The following is an 18,583-nucleotide window of genomic DNA, read 5'->3' as shown; positions in this document are numbered from 1 at the left end:
TCCAGTTCGGCCTACCCTAAAGTTTCTCGTGGGGAAGGGAAACAATTTAGCCATGGTTAAATCGTGTTTTTCTCGGACTCCGATAAGCCTAAGAGGGCGGGGGCACAAGGAACCGTGCAGTGGCTCCAAGACTTCAGGCTACGGAGCCGTACAATAAATAGCAGCCAGTGCAGCAGCGCCGGGGGAGCCAAGCCCCGCGGCCCCCCCGCAGCCTTGTTCCCCTCCACCTTCACACCTCCTACGACACTGACCGTTGCCCGAAGTCCCCCGAGGTCAGCCTTCGCCTCGTCCCCTTGTCCCCGACAGCACAACCCGCCCTCCCCCAGGACCAGCAGCGGTCGTAGTCGCGGAGCGTGTAGAAAAAACCCTGTAAAGAGCTCATAGTGCAAAATGGTGGCGGAGGAGCTGCGGTTTCGCTCGGTGTTAGTTCGGGTCTTTGCAGAGGCCTCCAGCATCCTGGGCACCTCAGGTCTCGGCCCGAGATATACACGCAGGAAATCAAAGGGAAAGAAAAAAAAAATACCCCAAACTTTTTTTTTTACAATATCGCGGGGAGGAATAATACATCAAACGTAGGATTCTTGCAGGCAAAAGTCGTTGTGCACATTTTTAAAGCGGGGGAGAACTAAATTCGTTTTACAGTTTCTGTGGGTGAAAGTGCAGTTCCTATAGGGGAGGGAGACGGGAGAGGGAGAAACGTCCCTGAGACAAACGCCTATCGCGAGGGGTGTACGAGGCCACGGCCGCTCCTTTGCAGTCCCGTGTTTTACAGAGGGTCTATAAATTAAGAGAGAGAAACGCGAGCGGGAGGATCGGTACCACAGGCGTGGAGGCGGCCGGAGCCGGCGGGGCTGCTCGGAGGGAAGCGTGGCCTTGTGCTCCCGCGCCTGTGTGCGGACGGGGCTGTGCGTGGGGTGCGTGTTCGTGCCTGTGTGTCTGTCGGGGTCTGCAGGGAGCAGCTGCCCGCCGAGGGCAGCCCCGGGCTGGTCCCTGTGCCCCTGCGGGGACGCGTTTCAGGAAGACACGGAGCTGGGGGAGGCCTCAGGTGAGGTGCAGTTGGACTGGTCCGAGGCTTCGCTCGCTTCCTTCGCAGACCTGGAGGCAGCGGCCGGGGCGAGACCTTCCTTTTCCCTCTTCTTCTGCTTCATCCGCCTGTTCTGGAACCAGATCTTGACCTGGGTTTCGTTGAGCTCCAGGGTAGCGGCGATCTCCACCCTCCGGGCCCGGGTGAGGTACTTGTTAAAGTGAAACTCCTTCTCCAGCTCCGTCAGCTGCTTGGTGGTGAAGTTGGTGCGGATGGCGTTGGGCTGGCCCAGCAGCCCGTACTCCGACACTTTGGCTGTTAACGAGCAAACACCAACAGGGCAGGAGCAGCCAGAGCAATCCCCTCGCTGGGGCGTGGGGGGGGGGCTGTGGGTGCGGGCTCTCCCCCGCTCCGCTCCCCCGCTCTCCGGGCGAGCGGTCCCGCCACCGCCCGGGGCTTCCTGCTCCCGCCCGGACCCTCGGCGACCCCCGGCTGCCCAGCCCCGGGGTGCAAGCTGGGGGGCCAGGCCACCCCTGCAGCGCTGCCCCCCCTCCCCTGCAACCATCGCCCCCGGGTCCCTGCAGACTGCCGTGAAACGTGAACGTGCGTGGGAAGGCGAGGAAGGGGAGGGCGAGGGTGATGATGGGGGGAGGAGGGAAGATCGTGATTTAAGGAAGATTGTGGAGAAGGAAGTTGAACAATGGGGGAGATGGAAGCCACGGCTGTGGCAGAAGCAGGAAGCCCGCAGCGTTTCCTATTCCGAGCTGGACTCGGATCGCATCGGGCCTGCGGGAAACGGAGCTCGGGGACCCTCCGTCAGATGCGTCTGGAAAACCTCTAGCTGGCTTTGCCTCAGCGCCGAGCTGGTGGTTAAAAACACCCAGCAAAGCCCCCGAGCAAACCAAACCCGCGTTGCCCTGGAAGGCCAGCCCGGTGAGCTCGGGTACCAGCCCCGGGGAAGGCAGCCTTCCCCTGCGGGGTGGGCAGCTGCCCCCCGCCTCCCTCCTCCCCGGGCGGGGAGCAGCCTCGCCCGGCCCTGCGCCCCCCGACTCACCTGTCTTGGGCGGGTTCCTCTTCACTTTCATCCAGTCGAAGGTCTGCGTGGCGCCGGCCTTGGGGCACGGCCCGGAGGGGCACGCAGGGTCTTTGTCCTCGTTTAAGGCAGGCGAGGGGTTGCCGTAACCGCCGGGCAAGTAGCTGGGCTGCTCCTGCCCGTAAAGGTGTTGCTGCTGGTACTGCCCCGCCGCCGCCCCCGCCCCGCAGTAGCCCTCGGCTAAGGAGCCGAGGCTGGAAGCCGCGCTGGCCGGGTAGCCGGCCGCCTGGAAGTACACACCGTCCGCGTCCTGCTGGCCGAGGTAGAGCTGGTGGTGCCCGTAGCCGGGGCTGCAGGTTTGGGCTGGGTACCCGGCGGCGGGGGCAGCCCCCGCGAAGGGGCTGGGGCGCCCGGAGGAGGGAGGGTGGTAGCCGGGGCTCTGCGGGGGGAGGTGGGCGGCCGCGGCCGCGCTCCCTCCCGCGCCAAAGCGCCCGTCCCCGTTCAAAGTGTCACTGGCGGGGCTACCTGAGCAGGAGGGGAAGGAAGGGGAGCTTTGCTCTAAATGGTGGTAGGCGCCCGTCCCACGGTTACAAATTGCATACTCTAAGAAGGAGTTCATCCTAGTATTGTCCATCTGCCACTGATGGAGGAGGGTCAGCCTGTTTTGGGGGGGATTCCGCCTGCCCTACAACCTTTAGATAGTATGTCAAAGCTGTAAAACTTCCTTCCATGCCTCGCTGGCCCTCGAACCCCGCAGCCTTCGGCGGGGCCGGGGTGGGGGCAGGGGGAGGCGGCCACGTGGTCCGCCCCAGCCCAATGAGCGAGGGGCTCCTGAAGTTTGTCCCATCTCCGAGCTCATCCATCAGGGCCCTGACATTTGCATGACAAAGGGGTTTCAATCAAACCCTGCCCATCAATCTGATAACAACACGAATACGTCAAAATCTTTCCTCAAAGACTTTAAAAGAGAGGAGGGAGGTGGGGTGCGGGGAGGTGGAGGGGCAGAGGGGCTGGGGGAAGAATTAGAATTACCCACCACTGTTTTAAGTGCTAAAAAGGCCCCCGAGTTACGCGATTAGCCCATTTCGGCAGAACTTCCCCTTGGCCCGACTTAAAAAGAAGGTTTTCCCCAAGCCCAGCTCCATGGGAGAAAAAGACAGAGGGAGAAGAGGTAGGGCGGTGTGCCTGCTCTTCCCCCACGCACAAAGGGATGCTCTTTGCTTCGTTTCGAAACTTTTCCCTCGAAAGTGGCTTGAACACGTTTGGCGTTTTCTGGGCTGAGGAGTCCAATAAAAGCGCCTAAGAAAAACAGGCTCCGTGCGTTTTAATTCTGCCACACGGGCTTTGTGTCTAGGGCCAGTGTGGGTAAAAGCAATGTAATTAAATCAATATTCTAATGAGGCGATGAAATAAAGTTAGGAAGACAGAATGTCTTTTGTCGGAGAAATACCATGCCCAGCTTAGCAGTTGGAGGAACGGAACTAGAAATGATCCGTGTGTCCGCCTGCCTATCTTTCTGTCCACCCACCCACCCGTGCACCTACCCATCTGCACGTTTACTACTGAAAGCAGGAGATGTTCTGAGGGCTTTAACCGCTGCTGGGACTTTAAGCTCTGCTTTTCCATGGCAAAGCTGGTTTGGTCTTTCCCCGAATCTGTGGTCAGGCTGGAGCTTTCCCCTGGCAGAGTCCAGCTGATGAGTAGGTGGAAAGACACTGAATCAGGGCGGCCACTCCACTGCTCACAGAATGGAAACATAGGTAGGCAACGTTTATTTACTCGTTAGCAGAAAGGAGACAAGAGCACCCAACAATATGACGCCCACAGTCATTTGTTACTTGTCAGGATATTTACTGGTTATTCAGCCTCTAAGGAGAACCAGGAGGGCTCTTTTTTTTTTTTCCCCCCCAGGCCAAAAGTTCACTTTGAAAGGCAGAAACACGTCCTTAGTTGGTAGGTTTGGCTGATGCAACCCGTTGGGGTAAGAAGCTGCAACGCCGGCAGCCGTGGCATCAACCTTCCTCCCTTCTTTAAACCCCCCCGAGAGAAAACGCGAGGCTTAGCCAGTTCCAACTCTCGTCCTTCAATAAAAAGAATAAGGAGAAAACTACTTCCAGAGCCGCGTGCCTATTTATTCATTTATTCTGCCGACTTTGCTGATGCTGAGATATTCAAGAAGAAAACCTTTTCGGTTACAATGTTCTCTGAAACTCGCTACCTCCTTTTTTTTTTTTTTTTTTTTTTTTTTTTTTTTTTTTGCATAAAACAACCGAAAGTGATTATAAAGATTCAAAGCAACTCTCATGTCATTCCCCTCGCAAGAGAAACCGGTTTCTAATTTGATTCCAGGAGTGCTTTTTATATTATGTTGCACTCGCGTTTAAATTGAATGCATTATATTTAAACGATGCTTACAATGGATGATTTATGGGTGTAAAATGAAAAAAGAAAAGGATAGATGTTTATTTCGTCCTTGAATCAATTGTTTCGTATTGTCTGATAATTTTCCACCGTGATCTCAACTCCACTGTTACATTAAGGGGATGCTTTATGTCATTAAAATGCAGCTGTCTTCTGGAGTTTGGGAATTAGCTCCGAGAGAGCTCCCTGCTGCGGGGCGGCGGGGGGAGCTTTGCTGTGCAGCTCAGCGCAGCGAGGGCCAAACCGAAGCCTGGACCCGAGGCGGCTCTGCGGTGAAGGCACAGAGTTGCTCTGGTTGATGGAAAAAATCGGATAGGACGGGATCAAAGTTTTGGCCGCGAAAGGCAGCAAACATCCCGAGCCGAGCAGGGGGTGAGATGAGGTCCTCGGGCTGCCGGGAGCCCCTCCAGCCCCGGCTTGCGGGGGCCAGGGACGGTGCTGGTGTGGGAGAGGGAAGATGGAGCCGGGGAGGCGGCGTGCGGAGCCGGAGTCACTTTGGCAAAGGCTTTTTTTGTCCCTCTCTTGAGGCAACTGTCAGACGGCGAAGGATGGGGTGTCGGAGCCGATCTCCTCCCAAAAAGGGGCCGCTGCCCTCCCGCTCCTCCCCGCCCCGGGCACCGGGGGGCCGCTCGCCATCTGCTCCTCCCCGCCGCCTGCCCAGGCCCCCACCCTCACCTGCCGGCAAAGCGCCGGGCAGATTTCGGGGGGCGGCGGCACGGAGGGTGCTGGGCTCCCCCCCGCCTGGGGCCGGCGCCCCCGGGGCTCCGCTCCGCACCCCTTCCCGGCGCTGCCCGGCCGACGGCCCGGGGCAGGGGAGCGGGGCAGCTCCGCGCCAGCCCCCGCTGCCCTCCGGCTCCCGCTTGCTTCCCCAAAGGGACACGGTCTTCCCAAAACGCATGGCTTGTGGCGGCTGCGCGGGATTTTCGAAAGCCGCAGCGTCACCGTGCACGCCGGCACACTGGGAATCGCTTAGGAATGGCTTTTCCAAATTTCCTTCTTAGCCCCTCGCCCTGGATCCGATATCAAGTTACCGCAGTTACTGTTACTGCGTTTAATTCCCCTTCTGGGGAAGGTGTGAGACCCGGTGTCGATACAGACCTTCGTAACCTGCAGGAGAAAGAAATGTCAGATTATTGTTAGCAACCAGTCGCCGGGTGAGCCTCCTTCTACCACTTACACATTTACTGCTCCAAAACCTCCCTTATGGGGGCTTGAGAGCGGGAGAGCGATCGAAGAAAAGGTGTAGGCGGAGATTCTCAAATTATCAGAGCTCTGTCCTACCCCCTCCCCGAATAGTTACTTAGCCTTTCATTATATTTATTACTTGTTTTTCACTTAAGTATTGAGGAAGGCAGTAATTATTCCTACCCCCTGAATCACAGAAGGCACCGTTTTGGGGATGCTGCCGTCTTTCACTCAACAGGATTAAAATAAAATATCTGGAGATGGATGAGGAGAGAGGCTGAGCGGGGGATTTTTAGCTCTTTGATTCCTGGAAAAAGGAACTGTGCTGTCCAGCCCGCTGGTCCGGGGAGTCAAAGGGAATCTCCTCCTTGCCTGATGGTCCAGGTTTCTCGCACGGCACCGGGCGGGACTCAGCAGGGCTGCTCCCCGACCCCCAAGAGCTGCTGCCCTGCTCCCCGAGAGCTGCTGTCCTGCCCCGACCCCCAAGAGCTGCTCCCCGCTCCCCGAGAGCTGCTGTCCTGCCCCGACCCCCAAGAGCTGCTCCCCGACCCCCAAGAGCTGCTGCCCTGCTCCCTGAGAGCTGCTGTCCTGCCCCGACCCCCAAGAGCTGCTCCCCGCTCCCCGGGAGCTGCTGTCCTGCCCCGACCCCCAAGAGCTGCTCCCCGACCCCCAAGAGCTGCTCCCCGACCCCCAAGAGCTGCTGCCCTGCTCCCCGAGAGCTGCTGTCCTGCCCCGACCCCCAAGAGCTGCTGCCCTGCTCCCTGAGAGCTGCTGTCCTGCCCCGACCCCCAAGAGCTGCTCCCCGACCCCCAAGAGCTGCTGCCCTGCTCCCTGAGAGCTGCTGTCCTGCCCCGACCCCCAAGAGCTGCTCCCCGCTCCCCGGGAGCCGCTGTCCTGCCCCGACCCCCAAGAGCTGCTCCCCGACCCCCAAGAGCTGCTCCCCGACCCCCAAGAGCTGCTGCCCTGCTCCCCGAGAGCTGCTGTCCTGCCCCGACCCCCAAGAGCTGCTGCCCTGCTCCCTGAGAGCTGCTGTCCTGCCCCGACCCCCAAGAGCTGCTCCCCGACCCCCAAGAGCTGCTGCCCTGCTCCCTGAGAGCTGCTGTCCTGCCCCGACCCCCAAGAGCTGCTCCCCGACCCCCAAGAGCTGCTGCCCTGCTCCCTGAGAGCTGCTGTCCTGCCCCGACCCCCAAGAGCTGCTCCCCGCTCCCCGGGAGCTGCTGTCCTGCCCCGACCCCCAAGAGCTGCTCCCCGACCCCCAAGAGCTGCTGTCCTGCCCCGACCCCCAAGAGCTGCTCCCCGACCCCCAAGAGCTGCTGCCCTGCTCCCCGAGAGCTGCTGTCCTGCCCCGACCCCCAAGAGCTGCTGCCCTGCTCCCTGAGAGCTGCTGTCCTGCCCCGACCCCCAAGAGCTGCTCCCCGACCCCCAAGAGCTGCTCCCCGACCCCCAAGAGCTGCTGCCCTGCTCCCTGAGAGCTGCTGTCCTGCCCCGACCCCCAAGAGCTGCTCCCCGACCCCCAAGAGCTGCTGCCCTGCTCCCCGGGAGCCGCTGTCCTGCCCCGACCCCCAAGAGCTGCTCCCTGCTCCCCGAGAGCTGCTGTCCTGCCCCGACCCCCAAGAGCTGCTCCCCGACCCCCAAGAGCTGCTCCCCGCTCCCCGGGAGCCGCTGTCCTGCCCCGACCCCCAAGAGCTGCTGCCCTGCTCCCCGAGAGCTGCTGTCCTGCCCCGACCCCCAAGAGCTGCTCCCCGACCCCCAAGAGCTGCTCCCCGCTCCCCGGGAGCCGCTGTCCTGCCCCGACCCCCAAGAGCTGCTCCCTGCTCCCCGAGAGCTGCTGCGGCCTCAAGCGCTTCGGGAGCCCAGCCCCGGGCTCTGCTGGACGAGCAGATAAGGCATGAGGAGGCCATCAGCAGAATCGGGGGGCCTCCCATGCCCCCCGAAGGCGTGCCGTGCCCTGGGCCCCTCCATCCACCCCGGGGCAGGGGGTCTCGGTGTGGCAAAGCCCGGGGCTCGCTGTCCCGCGTGGAAGCACACCCACACCCCCCACTATTACATTGGCAGGGGGCGGCTTTTGCCCGCCCAGGGAAGACCGCGCCTTTTGTCTCAAACCGATGAAGACATCTTACTAAAATAAACCTTTTCTTGGGAGCAGTTTCTCCCTTTTAGCGGGGTGAAGCGGCTCCACGAAACTCGGGGCTACAGCAGCCGGGGCGGGGGGGGATCGAGGGGAGATTTCGCCCTTTACCCGAGACAGACCGGGGAGTTTTCCTTCCAGGCGACACAGAAGGAATGAGGCATTTCCAAAGGCTCCGGAGAGCTCAGAGTCTTCAGATGCTTCGTTTTGGAGTTAAATATAACTCTCTGCGGAGAAAGTTTGTGTCGCGCATAAGAAGTGTCAGCTCTGGCTCCTGGCGGGGTGATTTATAAGAAGCGCTGCTGACGCTGGGGGTGCGTGTTTGGCTGCGGGCTTCGGTATCACCAAAAAGAACTTGTCCCTAGAAATCGTCAGGGAAATTTATAGCCCCGGCATGTGTCTTGGTTAGATCATAGCCTGCTAAAGCTATATTTGGGGCTGAAAACTGAAGATGGAACATAAAATAGTATATGGAAAAATGCTTCAGGGTTTGGGAGTCCAAAGAAACGCAGAAGGAATCCTTTTAATGAGTTACAAGCACCGGGCTGTCTCCGAGCCGCAGAATAAATAGGAGACAATTAAGATAAGATATAATAACTCTTGTCTGCCGCCCCCGGGAGCGGGGCGGGCGCAGCGGCGGGGCCGGCCGGTCCGTGGCCTCCCCGCGGGGGCCGGCTCGGCCTGGGGACCGGCTCCGGGACCGGCTCCGGGACCGGCTCCGGCGCGACGTCGTGGGGCTCCCTGGGCGGGGACGGCCGCAGGTGCTCAGCATCCCCCGGAGGGGACGGGAGCCTTCTTAGCCAGGGAGAGGGACATGGTTTGTGTTCTCGGTCTCCTGACCAACACTTTTGAGTGGAAGATTTGGGTGAGAAATGCCTCTTTCGGTATTTTTTCCTTCTCGGGGTGGCGCAAACCTCTCAAATCCCGCCTCCTCCTGCGCCAAAAGATCAAATTCCTCCCGCGACGGCCCTGGGGAACCTGTCCCGCTCCCTGGTGCATCGCTGCGGCGGTCTCCGTGCGGTGCCCAGGGCAGAGCTGCGGCGGCTCCAAGCCGGGGCCGCACCGGCGAGGTTCGCTGCAGCCCCGCTCCCCGGGGAGGGGGCCGAGGAGCCGGCGGTGCCCGCCGCTCCCGGGGGCAGCCGAGCCCCTCCGCAGCGGGCAGAGCCACGGGCTCCCCAGCCCGGCGGAGCCCCGCTCCGGGCGGCCCTTGCCGGCCCCCGGGACAGCTCGGCGAGCCCGAGGGAGCCTTGCCGGGCCCGGCTGGGCCTGGCTCCGGGCAGCCCCGGGGGGGTGCGGGGCCGGGACTGAGCCCCAGGGGTCCCAAAGCACCAGATCCAGCACCTGGCAGGCCCGGCGCCGGCCAGCTCCACCTGAACCCGCCCTTTAATAAGTGCACGCACTTATTAACACCTTCATCAAGGTTGCTAATATTAGTAGGTCGGCTCTACTGGTATCAACCGGCGTTAAACAGTATCCCGCTGGGGCTGAGGGCGACATCCGCCTGGCCGAACGGAGCGATTCTTAAGTTTCTCCGAACCCTACGCTCTGTATTTTCCCCTTTACTGAAGACAGAGAGGGAAAAAAAAAGAAAAAAGAGGCGAAGCTGGGAGAGATGCGGGAGGTGCCGGGATGGCGAGCAGAAGGAGGTCCCCTCTCCCAGCTCCTTCCTTTGGTGGTGCTGGAGCATCGGGAGCGTTCCTCGAGCGCCGGGCGTGCGGGACTGGGGTGCGGTTAAGCGCTGGCAAAGGATGCTACAGCTCAGCTGAGACAAGGTGTTCCCGGAGGGCCGGAGCCTGGCACCGGCGGCTCAGGAGGAAGGTCGGGGTGATTCCCGGGAGAAGTTAGCTCTTCCCATCGCACACATCAAAGGCTCAGCTCCTGCCTCGCTGTCCCGCCCGCCTTCCCTTCGCAGAAGGTTTTCCTCCCGGAGCCTTTCCCTGGCTCGAACGGGTTGGTTCAACATCTTCAGGGCTTCGAGTAGCTCTTTAGCAAACACATCCCCAGACTAGATCAGCACAAGATAAATATTACTTTAGCATCCCCACAACACGTGCGAGCGTGTCTCGTTTGCATATTTCTAGGTTAATAATCGTGAGGCAATTGCAGTGTTTTGACAACGATCAAGAGCTGAATACGCTTAATATGCTTAATATATGCCCTCCAGTTGCACAGAACAGAAGGGCAGGGTTGCAAATATGCATTCCCCGTTTGTTTGACATTTTGAAGAAGGTAAAGAATGGCTGAACTAATGGCGAAATCTTACAGTCATTCAATAATTTAGATTTTATTGAATATTCCCCTTCTTTCCTCCGACATTTCAGTCTTGCTAATTAGGACAAATAAGAAGGGGCCTGCTGTTAGCAAGGATAATAACTGGCGAGGTTCCATTTATTAAGTCACTTTCTGTGGGTGTAGAATTGATCTGTGGCTGTGACTGGCATGCTTTCCAGACCCGCAGCAACTTTGAGAAGTCATTATGATCTGCAGAAGGGCCCTTGTTAGAGATCTGTATTGATAAGGTGTCAGGGTTTGCGTTGGGGGGTTCCTGGAAACCCCCTCCCCGCCCCGCCCCACCCCGTGCAGGGGGGCCCGCAGAGGCCGGGGTCCCTCCTGTCCCCTCCCCTCCGCCTCTCCCTTCCCCTCCTCCCTTCCCCACGGGAAGGGCGTGTGTGTCTGTGGAAATCCGCTGCACGGGCGACTTGCAGGGAGCTCTATCTAGGTGCACATATCTTTAAGTTGAATAAGAAGCTCCCTTCTCTTGGGAGGCAAAGAGGAACCCGAACGGCGCGGGGCGGCCCCGGGGCTGGGCAGGGCTGAGAGGCCCCGGGACCGGGCAGGGCTGAGAGGCCCCGGGACCGGGCAGGGCGGAGAGGCCCCGGGACCGGGCAGGGCTGAGCGGCCCCGGGGACCCGGCAAGGTTGAGAGGCCCCGGGGACCGGGCAGGACTGAGAAGCCCTGGGGACCGGGCAGGGTGGAGCGGCCCCGGGACGGGGCAGGGCTCAGAGGCCCTGGGGACCGGGCAGGGTGGAGAGGCCCCGGGGACCGGGCAGGGCTCAGAGGCCCCGGGGACCGGGCAGGGCTCAGAGGCTCCGGGACCGGGCAGGGCTCAGAGGCCCCGGGGACCGGGCAGGGCTCAGAGGCTCCGGGACCGGGCAGGGCTCAGAGGCCCCGGGGACCGGGCAGGGTGGAGCGGCCCCGGGGACCGGGCAGGGTGGAGAGGCCCCGGGGACCGGGCAGGGTGGAGCGGCCCCGGGGACCGGGCAGGGCTCAGAGGCTCCGGGACCGGGCAGGGCTCAGAGGCCCCGGGGACCGGGCAGGGCTCAGAGGCTCCGGGACCGGGCAGGGTGGAGAGGCCCCGGGGACCAGGCAGGGCTCAGAGGCCCCGGGGACCGGGCAGGGCTGAGAGGCCCCGGGGACCGGGCGGGACTGAGAAGCCCCGGGGACCGGGCAGGGCGGAGCGGCCCCGCGGACCCTGCTCGGCGAAGCGGCCCCCGGCTCTGCCGCCCCGGCCCGGGGCTGCCCGGCGGCGCTCGGGGCTCTTGGCGCGGGCCAGCCCCGACCATCTGATTCCCTACTCCTGCCGTCCCCCAACAAGCCTGTATTCAGGATTGCGAGGGGGAGGAGGCGAGAGGGGAAATATGTAAAGCACTGGAACAAATGGCGCTTTGATAGACAACGTCTGGCAGTGCCAACGCTGCCGCTGAGTATGTTCCAGAAGCTGGAGATATTAAATAAACTTAAAGATAATGAATAGCCTTCTGTGGTGCTCGGGCCGTGCCTGGATCGCTCTCCCCCCGCGCGGCGCTGGGACCGCAGGGCCGGGGGGAATGGGCGAGGGCAGCGCGCCGGGGGAGGGCTGCGGTGACCCCCAGGCTGGGCTGCCAAGGCGGCTGGCCCGCAGGCGGTGCGAGCCGGGCGCTAGGCGCTTCCTCGTGTTTATGGGAAGGCGTTAAGTAACGTTCACTTGCCTATTTTAGTTGCAACCTACTTCGATTTTCCATATAAACCTCCTCCTTCCCGGAGCGAGATGCTAGCAGGTTCGAAACGTCTGCTCGTTTGGTAGGGAAAGAGGCTGGCGACATTATTAGGAATAAAAAGGTAGCCGTAAAATCAACCCCCCTTTGTTACCGCGGGAAGAGATAATCCAGATCTGCGCACGGCAATTTCGAAAACATCTGTCGAAGGCTTGCTTTATTTCGTTTTATTTCTTTTTACAGCCCGAAGTAGAAAGCCAGCGCGGCTCTGATGCTCCTAAACCAAAATAAAATACCGGGCGAGCACGCGGGAGTTTCCGGACTCCACGCCTTCCCCGGGGACTCGGGGGGGGCCGGGGCACCCGGGCAAGCTCCGGGCACCGAGACGAGCCCAGCCCTGTGCGGGGGCGGCCCCCGGGCACAGCCCCCGGGCACAGCCCCCGCGGGCCGGAGGAGCCGGGCGGGCGGCCCGGGCTGCGCCTTCCCTCCCTGCCCCCAAAGAGAGGGGCAAGGCCGCCGGCGCGGCTGCTCCGCTCCCCTCCGCCGCTCCCCGCGCCATTTTAAGGCCGCCTCCGCGGGTGTCCCCCCCTCCCGCCCCGGCGGACCCCCCCCCCGAGCTCGCCTTTCCGCGCTACTTTCGCGCAAACCCCGCTTGAACGCCTCCCAAATTTCTGCCGTGTCGGAGGAAGCACCGATGACTTAGCAAAGACGTAATATGATTTATTTTGGGTGTCGCCGCGATTGATTCCTGCGCTGACCCCTTTTCATTCATAAGCCTCCCCACCCCCTCTGCCTCACCCTCCCTCCTTGATATATGAGTTTTGTATTTAAAATTACACGTTGCGAGAAAGCTTTGGTAAAGGGCTCCGCGAGCCGGGACAGAGCAGCACAGGCTGCCGTGGAAGGAGGTCACAGATTGCCGAGGCCGGGCGCTGGTTCGTACGGCTGAAAAAGAGGAGAGGAAAAAAGGAAGGCCTCTTTCGGGCTGATCTCTCGGCCCTCTTTCCCCTGCAGCATTTATTTGCTGACTAAAATGCCGGCACGCACCACCCTCCCAGCGTGGATTTTTTGCGCTTACTCAAAATCTTCCCGTTCCGCTTTTTTTTTTTTTTTTTTTTTTTTTTTTTTTGTGGTCCGGGTCGTTCAAAACGCCGACAATTGCGATACGGCACGCCTGCATTTTCTGCTGCAAGAGATGAGAGAAGGAGGAGTGGGCTGCAGGCAAGAAGCAGCGCTGCGGGCCGCGGGAGGGGGGGATCGCCCCGCGGAATGTGCGGGGGCTGCGCGGAGCGGCCGCGGCCCCGCCGCTGCCTTTGTGCCGCCTTTGTCCGGCCGTTCCCTCGCGGGAGGGGCTCCCACTCACAAAAATATAGCCGCCACTGTTAAAATTGGAAACAAATGTCCTGCTTTGGCTTAGCAAAAAGAAAAAAAAAAAAAAAAAAGCGAATAGAAACCGAGCTCAGGGAAAATGCAGACGGAACTGAATGCAGCAAATGTGTCCGAGTCCCGAAGCCTCTTGAAACCTTAGTTGGGAGCAATTTCTTTTGTCTCCTCTCTCACTGCACACGAGGAGATTACTAGGACGGCGTTACTGCAGAGCAGGAAAGGGGAAGGCGAATGATTTAGCAAATAAATCAGCACATTTTCGAAGGAAATATGTGGCAACACACGTTTCTTGGTTTTATAAAGACATTTATTTACTCTATGAAAATAATATACAATAAATAATTTTCCATTTACTATTAAAGGATTTGAATAAATAGTCTACATCTAAAACTTAAAAAGAGGAACGAAAATTCCTCTGGTTTTTTTTTTTTTAATTTTATTTTATTAAGAAATCTAAAAGTCTCATTCTGATTCCTGAGAAGGTCTCTTGAAGGATTTACAAATGTTTTCTCTTGGGGGCTGACATATCTGATGTGCATGAGAACTATCGGGTGCTTTCTTTAAAATAAATAAGGAAAGAAAATAAAACTATAATTAAATACCTGCCTTTAGCAAAACTCGGGCTGTTCTTTCATGTGAGCCTTCTAGAATAAATACTGGGAGGGTGATTCGGGTCCCACAGTGTGAGGAGCTTTAAAAAAAAGTGTTTGGCGGGCGGGGTGATTGGATGAGAAATGGCTTGGGTTTATTTTGGGGGGTGCCCCCCCCCCCCCCGTTGCAGGAGCTCGGGGGGAGCTGGCGGCGGCTGGGGCTGGCGCAGAAACGGCGGGGCGGGGGGGAGCGGGGGCCGCTATTGGAAATTTAAATGCTGTAAATCTATAGCACAAAGTGCGCTCGTAAAAAAGTCCAGGTCTTCCTCGGAGAAGGGGACGGGGCTCTCCAGGGAGCCCCGGAGGCTGGGGGAGAGCCCCTGCGGGAGCTGCGGGCAGGGCTCCGCCGAGAAGATGCTCAGCTCCGGCAGCAAGGGCGAGTCCCGGCTCCCGGGGAAGGCCGGCTCCGGGGGGCCGCCGGCGGTGGGCTCCCCCGCGGCCGCGGCGAACGGCGGGCTCCCGGGGGGGCCCTCGCTGCCGCCCCCCGCCGCCGCCGGGCTCCGCAAGCCCGAAAGCCGGGCTCTCGGCGGGCTCCTCCGCGGGGTCGCTGCCCTCGTCCGGGTTGGGGTAGGCGAGGTCCCCGTCGGGGGGTTCCTTGTACTGGGTCTGCCTCTTGTGCTTCATCCGGCGGTTCTGGAACCAGACCTTGACTTGCCGCTCGGTGAGGTCGAGCAGAGCCGCGATCTCCACCCGCCGGGGCCTGCAGAGGTATTTGTTGAAGTGAAATTCCTTCTCCAGCTCCAGCAGCTGCGTGTTGGTGTACGCGGTCCGGAGCCTCCTGGAGCCGCTGGTGTCTGCCAGCCCCTGGGGGTCTTAAACAGACAGAAAACCGCGATGCAGGGAGAGGGAGCGGGGGCAACGGAGCTCGGGATCCGCGCCCTCCCTGCGCGGGCAGGGCAGAGCACGAACGGGGCGGGGGGAGCCGCTACGGGGCAAAAGAAATGTTCGATTAAAGTCTTCCCACTGTGGAAGAAGGTTGGAAATCGCTCTCCGGTCCCCGTGCCCCAAGGAGGAGAAAGGATTTTGCTCCCTGGCCTCGCCCTGGAGGGACCTTCCCTCTCTGCCACCCTCGCGGATAAGGGGAATTGCGACCCATTCCTTCCTTTTTTTTTTTTTTTTTTTTTTTTCTTCCTTCCTTTTGCCAGTAGTTTGGGGACGGACGCTGCGGGGCTTTGGTTTCGTGATTCCTGTGTTATCTGGCCAATGAGCTCCGGTGTCCGCCCTTCTCCTGCCCCAGCATTTACCTGGACGGTGCTGCCGAAATCCTGAACCAGCGAATTGTGCCTCAAACATTTTGTCCCGGGGGAAGGAGGGTCCCCGGCCAGGGCTGCTGAGCCCCCCGGCCAAGGGGCGCCTCGGAGAGAGGCTGTGGCTTTATTGGGGGGCCGGCGGAGGATCTGGGGGTGCAGTTATGTTATTTCTCCTTGGGGAGCTGGCTCTCCCCACCGCGCTGGGCGCCGAGCCCTGCTCTCCCCTTCCCACCTCCCCATCCTGCCGGCAGCAGCCCCCGCGCCACCCGCCCGCCTTCCTTTCCCCCCTCCGCTCTTCTTTCGGGTTTTTGTTGGTTTGGGTTGTTTTCTTTTTTTTTTTTTTTTCTTTTTTTCTTCCCCGTAGGCTGTAAAAAAATGCAGGCTGGCAAAGAAAGCCGAGCGAGTGGGGCTGCGGCTCAGCTGCCGGGTCCCCCCGCCGGAGCTGCTCAAGAGCCCGGCTCCCCGGCCCCGCTCCCTCGGTGCTTGCGCAGAAGTTACAGGAATTTGCTGGTTTATTTGCGGGGGGGGGGAGGCAGGAGGACCCCCCCCCCGGCCGTGCACATCGCCGCGGGGTATTCCATTGCGTGACAGAGTTTCGGGGGAGGTGCGGGGCAAAGTCTGGCGGGGAGGGGGGCTGGGGTAGGGCTGCTCCGGCCGGGCGGGGGTTGTTTATTATTCGGATCCTCTCCGATTTCAGCAAACACCCCCTCACCCCCTCATTATACGAACCTGCAGGAGATCCCGCGGCAGGGACCGGCACCGAGGAAGATGATGGGGGGGAAGAGGAGGAAGCAGAGGTTGGAGCCTGGGTAGCTTTCTTGGACGATTTCTTCTCCTTCATCCAGGGGAATTCCGCTGCCAAGGGGCCGGCCTGTGCCGGAGGCTGGGGCTGGAGCTGGAGCAGGCCATGGGATGCTCTTTTTTGGCTCCTCGGTCTTGCCTGGCTGCTGGAACAAGGATTCAGGCTGAGGACGGTTTGCTCAAAAGGAGGAGGAATTAATGTCGAGTCCTTGATTGATGAAGTTTGAAATGTCTCCAGGACAGCGGGAAGAGACGTCAGGCACTCTGCGAGCGAAGGCTGGCTATTTATAAACCCGATCTCCCTCTCAAATTCAAAATTCATGGCTTTTCCAGGGCCCAGGGTTTAAAAAGCGGGAGGGGGGGGGAGAGGGAGGAGGAGGGGGAGAGGGAAAGAAATCTGAGGGCCTCAGTTTTTATGGCAGTGATGATGATGGTTCTCGGGCTTTTTATAATTGTTATATTGCTGATAATACAGGCGTATGGGGACCTTGCTCTATTAAACTCGAGACTGGGGCGAAATTGCAGCCAATTCCTGGTCACGTGGCCAGCCCTGGCCAATGGCAGGCGGGGCCTGGTGGCAAACAGAAAGCATTATTTTCTTTAATTGATTAAAAAAAAAAAAAGGCGAGAGAAGATCCCCAGAAAAGCCTTTCCCCCCCACCCCACCCCTCCCGCGCCCCGCCGCCATCCCTCCTCGGCCGGCCGCGGGCTGCGGGCAGGGAGCCGCTGCCTGCTGCTGCCTGCGCTGCCCGGAGCTGCCCGGAGCTGCCCGGAGCTGCCTGCGCTGCCTGCGCTGCCCCGAGCTGCCTGCGCTGCCCGGAGCTGCCCGGAGCTGCCCGGAGCTGCCTGCGCTGCCTGCGCTGCCCGGAGCTGCCCGCAGCTGCCCGGAGCTGCCTGCGCTGCCCGGAGCTGCCCGCAGCTGCCCGGAGCTGCCTGCGCTGCCTGCACTGCCTGCGCTGCCTGTGCTGCCCGGAGCTGCCCGGAGCTGCCTGCGCTGCCTGCGCTGCCTGTGCTGCCCGGAGCTGCCTGCGCTGGCCGGAGCTGCCTGCGCTGCCTGCGCTGCCTGTGCTGCCCGGAGCTGCCTGTGCTGCCCGCAGCTGCCTGCGCTGCCTGCGCTGCCCGCAGCTGCCTGCGCTGCCTGCGCTGCCTGCGCTGCCTGTGCTGCCCGGAGCTGCCCGGAGCTGCCTGCGCTGCCCGGAGCTGCCTGCGCTGCCTGCGCTGCCTGTGCTGCCCGGAGCTGCCCGGAGCTGCCGGCGCTGCCCGGAGCTGCCTGCGCTGCCTGCGCTGCCTGTGCTGCCCGGAGCTGCCGGCGCTGCCCGGAGCTGCCTGCGCTGCCTGCGCTGCCTGTGCTGCCCGGAGCTGCCTGCGCTGCCTGCGCTGCCTGCGCTGCCCGGAGCTGCCTGCGCTGCCTGCGCTGCCTGCGCTGCCCGGAGCTGCCTGCGCTGGCCGTGCCGGGCGGGTCCAGCCGCGCTCGCTGAGCTCCCGAGGGCTCGTAGCCCCGGGGGGCCGGGGTCCCAGGCGTGGGAAAGGGGCTGTGCCCCCCCGAAAGGCAGCTGCGGGCTCGGCGCTGGCAGCCGCGGCCGGCGTGCCCGGTGTGTTTGCATCGCGCAGCGCAGATCGCCGAGCTGGGAAAGCCCGAGCCGGCGGGAGGGTTTGGTGCGGAGCTTTGTGTCTGAGGCTGGGTACGAGCCCGTAGGAAAGCAAGGCAGCCCTCCAGTCAGGTAGAGTCAGACCGCCCTGATTCACCTCCTTAAATTACTCTTAAAGAACCAGCATAACACTCCTGCCTCTAAAGGCAGCCTTAACGGGCCCTTTACGCTTTCTGTAAAGGCCGAACATGCTTTACGGTCACGGAAATCTTCGAAATCACATTTCTTCCTTCCTATTCTGCCCCCGCCCCTCGCAATAAACAGCTCCACTTCCAGAGTTTACAAAATAAATAAATAAAATGAAAAGTCATTTCCCAGGAAGATTTTTTTCCCCCCCTTTTAAAGTGCCCGGGTCCACACAAACCGAAAAGAAGAGAGAAACGATCAATCTTTTTCTCGAAAGACTTTTGACATCTCGGTCTAACTCATTCAGCAAAGAAATTCGGCTTTTGCAGAAGAGTTACTCAAACCAAGAAAGATTTTAAAAGTTCAATCCAAGGGCCTGCATTCAGGAAGTCTAGAAAGTAAAAATTTCGGGGGCGGGGGGGGGTGGAATAAGCTGCCTGCTGCAGGATGGAAATGTGGCGGGTTTGTAGTTTGTTTGTTCAAGCTCCATTTCTCCCATTTTGCAGCAGCGAGGGACTGGCAGGCGGCATTCACGCAGGGAGAAGCCTAGAAACTTTTGTCAGTTCAAGCATCTGCGTGGGTGGCAAAGGTTTCTGAGAAACACAGGATAAATCTAAAGCCCAGGCCGAAGCGCGGTTTAGCAAAGGGGCGAGCAAAATAAAAAAGCGTTTGCAAAACGCAGCTCGATGGAAGGGAGAATTTCCCTAAATATTCCATATCTGTGAATGCGCTTATTGAAATCGGCACAAATCTACTGAATCGGCAAAGCAGGGCTGATGGAAAAATGAACAGTTCGGTTTCCGATCATTTCTTGCTTGTTTGAAGTGGCATTTTGGGGGTCTCGGGCTTCGTCGTGAGGCCGCCAGTTCTTCCTTTTTGAGGGACGGTGGGGTTGGCTGGGGAGCTGGGATACAGAGAAAGAGTTTGGGATGCACAAGGAAACTCTTTCCAGCCGC

At 60.3% G+C, this 18,583-nt stretch overlaps 2 protein-coding genes across 2 annotated transcripts; both read right to left on the bottom strand.

Annotated features, from left to right (window-relative positions):
- Positions 1 to 1,013: 1,013 nt before the first annotated feature.
- On the bottom strand, positions 1,014 to 2,691 carry HOXB1 (homeobox B1). The gene is made up of 2 exons (XM_075722977.1): positions 2,079 to 2,691; positions 1,014 to 1,339 (listed from the first exon to the last, which is right to left on the bottom strand). The coding sequence occupies exons 1-2, from the start codon at positions 2,689 to 2,691 to the stop codon at positions 1,014 to 1,016; spliced, it is 939 nt and encodes a 312-aa protein (XP_075579092.1).
- Positions 2,692 to 14,001: 11,310 nt separating this feature from the next.
- On the bottom strand, positions 14,002 to 16,174 carry HOXB2 (homeobox B2). Its single transcript, XM_075722884.1, is given in 3 exon segments — positions 14,002 to 14,287; positions 14,289 to 14,613; positions 15,781 to 16,174. Coding segments are annotated over 3 exon segments (1,005 nt in total).
- Positions 16,175 to 18,583: the final 2,409 nt, after the last annotated feature.

The sequence above is a fragment of the Pelecanus crispus genome, chromosome 18 (assembly GCF_030463565.1).
Source record: "Pelecanus crispus isolate bPelCri1 chromosome 18, bPelCri1.pri, whole genome shotgun sequence".
NCBI lineage: Eukaryota > Metazoa > Chordata > Aves > Pelecaniformes > Pelecanidae > Pelecanus > Pelecanus crispus.
This window is presented reverse-complemented; position numbering and strand designations above follow the sequence as displayed.

What these genes read in the sequence shown, in the direction of transcription:
- HOXB1 (XM_075722977.1), bottom strand. Translation starts at nt 2,691, where the DNA reads ATGGACAATACTAGGATGAACTCCTTCTTAGAGTATGCAATTTGTAAC. An exon ending in GAGGAACCCGCCCAAGACAG is followed by an intron (nt 1,340 to 2,078) that starts GTGAGTCGGGGG and finishes GCTCGTTAACAG; the next exon opens with CCAAAGTGTCGGAGTACGGG.